The sequence below is a fragment of the Oratosquilla oratoria genome, chromosome 4, assembly GCF_046742065.1.
Source record: "Oratosquilla oratoria isolate Oo_2021 chromosome 4, ASM4674206v1, whole genome shotgun sequence".
Taxonomy (NCBI): domain Eukaryota; kingdom Metazoa; phylum Arthropoda; class Malacostraca; order Stomatopoda; family Squillidae; genus Oratosquilla; species Oratosquilla oratoria.
This window is the reverse complement of record NC_134780.1, coordinates 56,719,926-56,729,925: the sequence shown is the minus strand read 5'-3', so window position 1 is coordinate 56,729,925 and position 10,000 is coordinate 56,719,926. Positions and strand designations below refer to the sequence as shown.

Genomic DNA, 10,000 nt, shown 5'->3' with positions numbered 1-10,000 from the left:
TGATATTCACTAAATTCAAGTTCATATCTTCGGCGGTGTCCTCGTTAGTTCTATTTTTAATTTCTAACTGAAATTCCTTATTATTATCCTTAACCTTTGCTTGACTGATTTTCTTTCTTAAAACTAGTTTATTTCTCTCTGCTCTGAAATTGAATTTAGCTATGCAACTTACCATTCTAAGGTCACTACCTATGTTGACTGACCTATGCGAGAGTTGACACCTTGACGTTGTGGATAGGCTTGAGAATCTTGATGATTACAAAAGCTATGTCGAAAGAGAGAAATCTCTGCAGGGTCACCCATATCGAACAGGTTTTGTAAGAAAGAGCAGACAAAGAGCAACTCGCATACTCATTCGTAGGACCCACTGCTAACTGGCACGTCACTGATGGCGAACAGGGAAATCCCCCATAGATATATGGGGTACCGTCATAATGACGGCGTGGACCATTGGGCACCCTATAGATATATAGGACTTCACCGAATATGGTGAATAAGGTGACACCAGAGAAATATCTCACCAGAAACTAGTTGGCAGTGAGGTGAGATTACTGCCAAAAAGCCCTTCATAGTAACCATGAAAAGTACAAACAAAACAAAACCGGGCGTTCCTGTTGGATCATCGTCTGAAGATCCAACCGCATCGCCTCATGTGCTTACGGGCAGTGTGCCACCGAATGTGAGTAAGCACTGTCCAAGCAGATCCAAGCCTTGGACATTAAACAGCATGAAGAAAATGAAGATCGATACTTACAACGTAAGAACTCTATCAGAAGAACACAGGCTGAAGAGTCTCATGGAAGAACTAGACAACATCAGGTGGGACATCGTAGGACTTAGCGAAGTCCAAAGAGCGGAAGAAAAGCTTATGCATTTACAAGATGGTCACCGCATGTTATACAATAGAGTTAAGGACAAAGAAAGATTTAGTGGAGTAGGATTCTTGATCAACCGAGAAATTGCTGGTAACGTAGTCAAATGCAGTAGTTTATCAGACAGGGTAGCTTGGATTGTGATTAGGCTATACAAAAAGGTACACTCTAAAAATAGTTCAAGATTATGCACCAACTTCACAGAGTACAGACGATGAAATTGAATCCTTCTATGATGATTTAAGTCAGGTAATGGATTAAGAAAAAAGTAAGTACACTTGGTAATAGGCGACTTCAATACTAAAGTTGGAATGAAGATGGGAGACGAGTCGTACATTGGGAAAATTGGAGTAGGCGAAAGAAATGACAAAGGCGAGATGTTAGTAAATTTTGCAGAGAACTATAACATGAGGATAATGAAAACTTTCTTCCAAAAGCGCGTAGGTCGTAAATGGACCTGGAGAAGTCTAAATGGAACAACAAAGAACAAAGTAGACTTTATATTAGGAGACAAGAGCAAGAGCGTTAGCAATGTTACGGTGATCTACATATATATATATATATATATATATATATATATATATATATATATATATATATGTGTGTGTGTGTGTGTGTGTGTGTGTGTGTGTGTGTGTGTGTGTGTGTGTGTGTGTGTGTATATACATACATATATATGTATATGTATATATATATATATATATATACATATTCTCCCCTTGTACATCTCATCACTTTACTTTTACCCACATTTATCCTCAACTTCCTTGTTTGCATACCTTCCCAAACTCTGTCACTAACTTCCTCAATCCCTCGTCCGATCCTGCTACAAGCGCAGTGTCGTCAGCAAACAGCTGGCTTATCTCTCACTTTTCTCCATTTTCTTTAACCATCTCCAATCCCTGACCCACTACCCTTGCATTTACCTCTCGCACCACCCCATCCATGTATAGATTGAACAGCCAGGGTGACATAACACATCCCTGATGAAGTTCCACCTTTACCTCAAACCACTCATTCTCTCCATTTCTAATCCTAACACACGCTCTGATACTATCGTTAAAAACTTGACAGCTTTTAACAGCTTTCCTCTTATCCCGTATGTCTGCAATACCTCCCACAGTGTCTTTCTGTCTACCCTATCATAAGCCTTTTCCAGATCCATAAAAACCCAAAAAACATCCTTACCTTTTCCTATAGCTTTATCACATATCTGTCTTACCACAAAAATCTGATCTATGCAACCTCTACCTGTCCTAAACCCACAGTGTTCCTCACCAATTACTCCCTATGTTCCTCTTCTAATCCTCTCAATCAAGACCCTCCTATAACCCTTCCCAACTACACTTAACAAGCTAATCCCTCTGAAACTACTACACTCACACTTGTCCCCTTTTCCCTTGTAAAGTGGAATTATACAGGCACTCCTCCAGTCCTCCGGCACTCTACCCTCTCTTAAACAAACATTAAATAACCTCACCAGCCAGTCCACCATCACTGTACCTCCTTTCTTCAGACATCCTGCATGGCATCCATCCAACCCAGGTATCTTACCTGCTCTCATCATCTTAACAACTGGCTTCATTCATCTTTCCTTATTTCTTCTCCATTTTCCTCTCTCATCATGGTCATTTTCTTAGTGCTTCCCACTTCAACTACCTTTCTGTCATACTCTTCTCCCTAATCCCTCTATGCACTCATTTAAATTCATCCAAAACGCCTCCCTTTCATCTACATTCTTCTCACTACCAGGCCCATACGCACTTACAAAAACCCACATCTCTCTTTCCAGTTTCACCTTCATCCACATTAATCTTGAAGAAATCTCTTTCCACTCCACTACACGCTTACCTATCTCCTCACTTACTAGTATAGCCACCCTTTCTCTCTTTCGTCCTCTCTTTACTCCTGAGAACCTCCCATCTACACTCCCAAACTCACACTCGCCCCTCCCTCTCAACTTAGTTTCACTCAATGCCAACACATCCATCTTTCTTCTCACATACTGCCTATCTCTTCCCTTTTACTCTCATCTTTACCACATCCACGCCCATTAAAAGACCCAAACATTAGGGTACTGGTTGGAAAACTCCTGGACCCTCTTATGCCTTTACTTTTTTTTTTTTTTTTTTTTTTTTTTTTTTTTAAGAATGTCCCCTGTGGGGCTACAGGGAGAAGGATGACTAGTCCTAATCCTCGTCCCGTCTTTGTTACGACTCAAGTGCGATGACTTGGTAGTAGTATTCTTTCCCCCACTAGTATATATAGATGTATATTTTTATTTATATGTATATATATGTATATATATGTGCATATATATATATATATATATATGTAGAGACATTGGGACAAATTATGGGAAAGGTGGAGGGGGAAACACGGGTCTTTATATGATTATCGAGTTTATTCCTGACCGGTTTCGCTTACAATAGCTTCTTCAGAGGAGTGTTACTCTGGGTCGAAGTTGGCGGTGTATATAGTGAGTCAGGCCCACGTTCCCTCCTTGCGGAGTGGTTGGTGGCTGGTTCCAGTACATGTCAAACAGCATCGGTACAATATAATACAATAATAGTAATATAATAATAATACAACACAACACGATCTATGACACAATATACAATATAAAATATAATATATAATATAATATACCAAACCAAATCATATCATGGTATATCACATTATAATACAACATAATAATTAGCATCGATACATAATCAATAAAATTATAATAAGAATAAATATACGAGTTTTGAAAAATGGAAATATATATATGAAAATAAATGTCACCGTGATTTTTCAAAACTCGTATATTTATTCTTATTATAATTTTATTGATTATGTATCGATGCTAATTATTATGTTGTATTATAATGTGATATACCATGATATGATTTGGTTTGGTATACTATATTATATATTATATTTTATATTGTATATTGTGTCATAGATCGTGTTGTGTTGTATTATTATATTACTATTATTGTATTATATTGTACCGATGCTGTTTGACATGTACTGGAACCAGCCACCAACCACTCCGCAAGGAGGGAACGTGGGCCTGACTCACTATATACACCGCCAACTTCGACCCAGAGTAACACTCCTCTGAAGAAGCTATTGTAAGCGAAACCGGTCAGGAATAAACTCGATAATCAGATAAAGACTCGTGTTTACCCCTCCACCTTTCCCATAATATATATATATATATATATATATATATATATAATGTATATATATGTATATATATATATAATATATATATATATATATACATTATATATATATATATATGTATATATATACACATATATATAATATATATACATATATATATGTATATATATATATACTTATATATATGAATATGTATATATATATATATATATGTATATATGCATATATATATATGTATGTATATATGCATGTATATGTATATATACATATATATATATATATATATATATATATATATATATTTATATATATATACATATATATACATATACATGTTCAGGGAGTGAACATGCTGGGACGTCCTAGGATGAGGTGGATGGATGGGGTGAAGGGGGCTTTGGGGAAGAGGGGAATATCTGTTGAGGAAGGACGGGAGAGGACAGAAGACAGGGGTGAATGGGGAATGGTTGTATATGGATGATGTGATTGCATGTGGTGGAATGGGCGGGGGGATGGGGGATGAGGTAATATGTGTGAGCAAAATTTGACGCAGCCCAAAAGGGATTTCTCCCCATCTTCTCCTTTTATGCAATGGGGGGACGGAGAGGGGTGGTCGCCGATTTAATGAAGCGGCCTTGCTGTGGATGTGCTGTGTCTTGCGACACTGCTTCTGACCCAGGGCAGTGGACAAGGTGCAGGGATGACCCGTCATCCAGGAGGTGCTAAGATAAGAGGGAGGGTGGAGGGGTGTGGAGTGTATTCAGGGATGGAGTGGGTGGGAATGATTGTATGCCTTTTCCTTTTTTGGCTAGCTCCCTTGTAAGGGGGAAAAACCCTTGCTATATGTATGTATGTATATATATATATATATATATATATATATATATATATATATATATATATATATATATATAAACATATATATATATATATATATATATATATATATATATATATATATATATATATGAAGTGAGCCTCACTACCCAGCGTTGAAGACACCACCATCCACCATTGTCTTCGCTGTGTAGGCTACGTCTTGGGAATGGACTCCTCCTGACTTCCCAAAATCATATTACCACACTTTGCACCAAACCAACATAAACCTTCTTCGTGGGAGCAAACGACCAAGAATATAAGAACCTTTCTCCGACGTTACCGCGGCCTTCGAGGAGAACAGAAGACAACATGAGGAGGATTAACGAAGAAGAAGAAGAAGAAAGGAGCGATTGGAACGAGCCCGTCCTCCTGCACCTCCCATGTGATCTTCTGCCCGCGGATGTTTCACCAGCAGAGACTGGGTCTGCTAAGTCACATGAGACGCAAATACAAACCGAGGAGATCGGATGACTGATGACGAAACCAATGCTGAGACACGAGTTAGAGACGAAGACGACGTGATATATGTGTGTGTGTATATCTATATATATATATATATATATATATATATATATATATATATATATATATATATGTACATAATGTCCATATGTATGTATGTATGTGTTCTTCACATGTCCCTGTTCTGTTCAATTTACAAGGTTGATTTATTCTGTATTCATTTTCGAGAGGCGTTGGTGTAGTCAGCTGTTCGTTCACCCACTCGGTGCAGTTTTCTTCGTTGAGTAGGAAGTTGTACTACATATCATGTTTTGGCCCACGGTAAGTCGGTTACGTTTTGGGTAGCCCCGTGGTGAAATGGGGACGAGACGGCCTCGAGACGGCCTCGAGACGATCTCGAGACGACGATACCAATGTTTGGTCCAAAGTCTGCCCGCGCTTCCAAGGCTGAGCCGCCTACACCTCCGACCCTGCATCAGCTGTATCAAATAATTTGGCCTGGGCCAGATCAGGTGCGTCCTTGCATCATTGTACTATCTGGCACCAAGCGATTTTATTCAGTCCAAGGCAGCCCTCTGGTCAGCGACGGGATCCAAACAGTGGATCTAGGTTCATGGCGCCACCGACAGATGGTGTTGATTTACGTTCAGTAACATTAATTTCTCTTGAGTGTGAAGGTGGCATTGTTTATTTATTCTGATTGTCACTTGGCTTTATTCAGGTCAGTACTTTGACACCTTGTAGTTTTTTATGTCCATATGGCGCCAGGCGATTTTATTCAGATTGGGTCTCAGTTGCACCGATGTTGTGGCAAAAGAGTCGTGTGGACTTCGTGTCTGAATGTAAACACGACACAAATATCGTGTATCCTACGATCATTCCGAAAAATCATCTGTTCATTATTTCTTATTATGAAATTAGGGATACTGGGGCGGGTCAGTGGAGATTCATATTTCTTTATTTTGCAATTTTACGATAAGCACAGCTGCTATGAAGATGTCAGAAGTAACTTAGAGCAGTGGCTCCCAACCTTTCCGTTCCTCTGTACCCCTTGAGCTTTTTTTTTATATATATAGTTCCCGTGTACCCCTGAAGATTAAAAAATATATACAAACTGAAAGCCCGATGCTAGGGCCAACAATACCTCAAATTCATTGACATTAATGTGGCGGCACACTAGGTATTTCTCGCTGGCGTGCTACTCGCTTTTGGTACTTGCTTTATTAGCAAAGTCTTGCGTATCCGTCACATAGGGAATGTTTTGTGGTCGACTTTTTTGGCTAGCGGCTAACGAAAACAATAACAAAGTTTTCCGCCAAGTATTCTGCTATGTTAACAAACGAGCCTGTTACTGTGGTTGTCAAATGAAAAAACAAAACAAAAGAACATCATTTTCATATTGTTTCCAATGTTTTAATAAGTGTGTAGTGACAAAGATAGAGGACGGAAAAGTCACGTATAAACAATGATATGAATGGACAATTATATCTATATTCTATATATAAACCCCCGGAATGGTGGCTCATGTAAACATTCAAGTTATTAAATTTTCTCAGGAGCAAGAGCCAGTAGGAGGCTACTCACTTCGGATACCAAGAATCAAAGCGAGCAGCAAAAGCAAGTAGCATACTAGCCAGAAATGACCAGTGTGATAACCCCTTTGCTCCAACTGGATTTTGATCATCTTCCACTTGGCGAGAATCGAGAGGCGATTTGAGATGCGACGAAGCAAAATTTATATATTTATTTATCTATTTGTTTGTTTGTTTGTTTGTTTTTATTTATTTCAATAAGCGAGTACGACGGCAAATATATTTTTGCAAAAGGAGAAGTCAGAAGACCACGCCCGGATGGCCATCGCGAGAAAAATGGTCCAGGAGTGTCTCGCGGTGATGATGAGAGGGAGGTGCTAAAAGGGTTTTTATTGTTCATGTTGTGTTGTGGGTTTTCGCTTTGACTGCCATCCCCTTATAAAGAAGGAATAGTCCTAATTATATATATATATATATGTGTATATATATATATATATAAATATATATATATATATATACATGTATATATACATTTATATATGTTCTGTTGAAGTCGACAGCAGTTACAGCATTATTCAGTTTGCAGTTTGCTTTTTCAATTTTTCTAACGGTGTTCCGATCTTCGTAGGCGAGGGTACTAAGTAAGTTGATAAAATCCGTATTAACTCTCTGTGATTCTTTTGGACAGTGTGGTGGTAGTGAAACCTATATACCTGGTAGGTAGGCGACTGCAGTCACCAATATTACAAGTATATTGGTATACTAGGTTCACTTTTTGCAGTGTATTTGTTGGTGGGAGACAGCTGTTCTTCATTACTAGATTGGAGGTTCGTTTGGATTTGTGATAAATTGTGAGTTTGATGTGTGTGTCGGGATTGGTGGGTTTAACATTACGCTGAATGATATTCCGCATGACTTTTTCGTCTTGTTTGTAACCAGAAGACATAACGTTTTTATAATATAAATTGATGGTCGGGTGGTTGTCCACGTGTGTCTCTTGGGCCATGAAAGTGTCCAGTCGTCTTCTTATGACATCGTCTATCTCTTCTTTCTTGTAGCCGTTGTTGGAAAGTAGTTGGGAGATTCTTTTCAATTCAGCGTTGGTAGCAGTCCATGTAGAGCAGTGTGTGAACGCACGCTTGACAAAAGAATTAATCACACTGCGTCGATATCTCTCAGGACATTCGCTGGCGCCATTTAAACAAAATCCTAAATTGGTCGGTTTGACGTACACTTCCGTGGAAAAACTGTCTGTGCCTCTGTGTACAACGGTGTCAAGGAAGGGGAGTTTGCGTTCAATCTCAATTTCATGTGTGTAATTGAGTGAGGAGTTTTTCTTGAACATCTCAATGATCTGAGAAACACTGTTTTCTGTGTCAGCGCTGATAAAGATATCATCTACATATCTTGTATAAATGGAGGGCTTGAGCTCATGGTGTTGTGTAAATATCGTCTCTTCGATTGAGCCCATATAAAAATTAGCAAAAAGGACACCCAACGGGGAACCCATGGCTACTACATCAATCTGCACGTACATGTTCTTGTCGGGTCCATAGAACGGTACCTCTTTGGTACAGGCTTGTAGTAACTGACGCAGTATATCTTCGGGAATTGGGAAATGGATTCCATCTGAGCGATATAGCCTATTGCAGATAAAGTTAATAGTCTCATTTATGGGGACGTGGGTGAAGAGAGACTCAACGTCCATCGATGCTATGATTCCTGATGGTCGGGATGTCTTTATAATATCAAGGAACTCCTCGGTAGACTTGAGACTGAATGAAGATGGTGTGAAGGGTGAGATTAGAGCATGTAAACGCTTAGCTAGCTTGTAAGTGACCGCCGGTATCTGGCTTATAATCGGGCGAAGAGGTTGGTTGGGCTTGTGTGTTTTAACGTTCCCATAAATGTAACCAAGCGTATGGTCTCCCTCGATGAGTGGTAGCTTGGGAGCTCCTGCGAGTGCATTGTTTGTGCGAATTAGGCGGTTCAATTTAACTTTGAGGCCATCAGTTGGGTTTCTAGTGATCTTCTTAAATTTTGTGGTGTCATCCAGAATACGTGACATTTTACTCAGGTAGTCTTCTTTATCCAGGAGTACAAATATGGGTGATTTATCTGCTCTGCGGATCACAATGTTATTGTTGTCTTTTAGTTCTTTTGCGGCCGCTCGAAGCTCAGGCGTTAGAAGAGAGCTACGAGTGTGGCCCCTTGATGTGTTTGCCTCTCTGATGAATTCAGCCTGGAGATCTGGGTGAGTTGTGACTTTCTTCTCGCGTTCAAGTCGCTGGATGTCATCTATTAGCATCTCCAATTCAATGCGCTTCGCCAGAGGGCTAGGGCGGCTGATGTAATGGCAGTTCAGTCCTAAGTTGAGGAATTTCCTCTGCATTTCCGTGAGAGTGATGCTACTTAGATTGAGGAACTGATCAACTGGTTTCGGTACTTCAACTGGTCCTCCGTATAGAGAAGCTAACTTCCGACCAATTCTCTTTCTAGATGCTGTCAGGTGGTTGTCGGCTAACACTGACAGAGCAGCATCAATACTGTTGCGCGTATCATCATTTACATCCACTTCGCGCCATTGTCGATGTAGATGGTTTATTTCTTTTTTCAGTTCTGTTGCGAAGACCTCCTTCTTCTTCAACTCTTCCTTCAGATATTCCAATCTCTCTTGCGGGGTAGTTCTTTTGCTGTTGGCCTGGCGACAGTAGGTATATTTGGGATAAAGGCCATTCAGAATACATGTTCTGTTGAAGTTGACAGCAGTTACAGCATTATTCAGTTTGCAGTTTGCTTTTTCAATTTTTCTAACGGTGTTCCGATCTTCGTAGGCGAGGGTACTAAGTAAGTTTCTAAAATCCATATTAACTCGAGACGTCTTTCGGCCTTCACTCGGCCATCTTCAGGAGTGTAAGTATAGATGTGTTAGGTTGAAATTGTGATTATATGTTGTTTATGTTGGCACTGGGGGAGGTGACCTTTGTGTGGAAGGTGGCGCTCCGTGGGGTGCTGTCTGTCTAAGTCCTTGTGGCACTCCGTGTGGTGCTTGTAATATTGGTGACTGCAGTCGCCTACCTA

The 10,000-nt window shown here is 39.8% G+C and overlaps 1 protein-coding gene across 1 annotated transcript in view; it reads right to left on the bottom strand.

Moving 5' to 3' along the window:
• Positions 1-6,109: 6,109 nt before the first annotated feature.
• Positions 6,110-10,000, bottom strand: part of LOC143024497 (uncharacterized) — a 21,021-nt gene continuing 17,130 nt past the window's right edge. The window contains exons 2-3 of the mRNA XM_076183306.1: positions 8,079-9,620; positions 6,110-6,223 (exon numbers count right to left, since the gene is read on the bottom strand). Of these exons, the coding sequence (XP_076039421.1) occupies positions 6,110-6,223; positions 8,079-9,620 (1,656 nt within the window). The remainder of the gene's footprint in view (positions 6,224-8,078; positions 9,621-10,000) is intronic.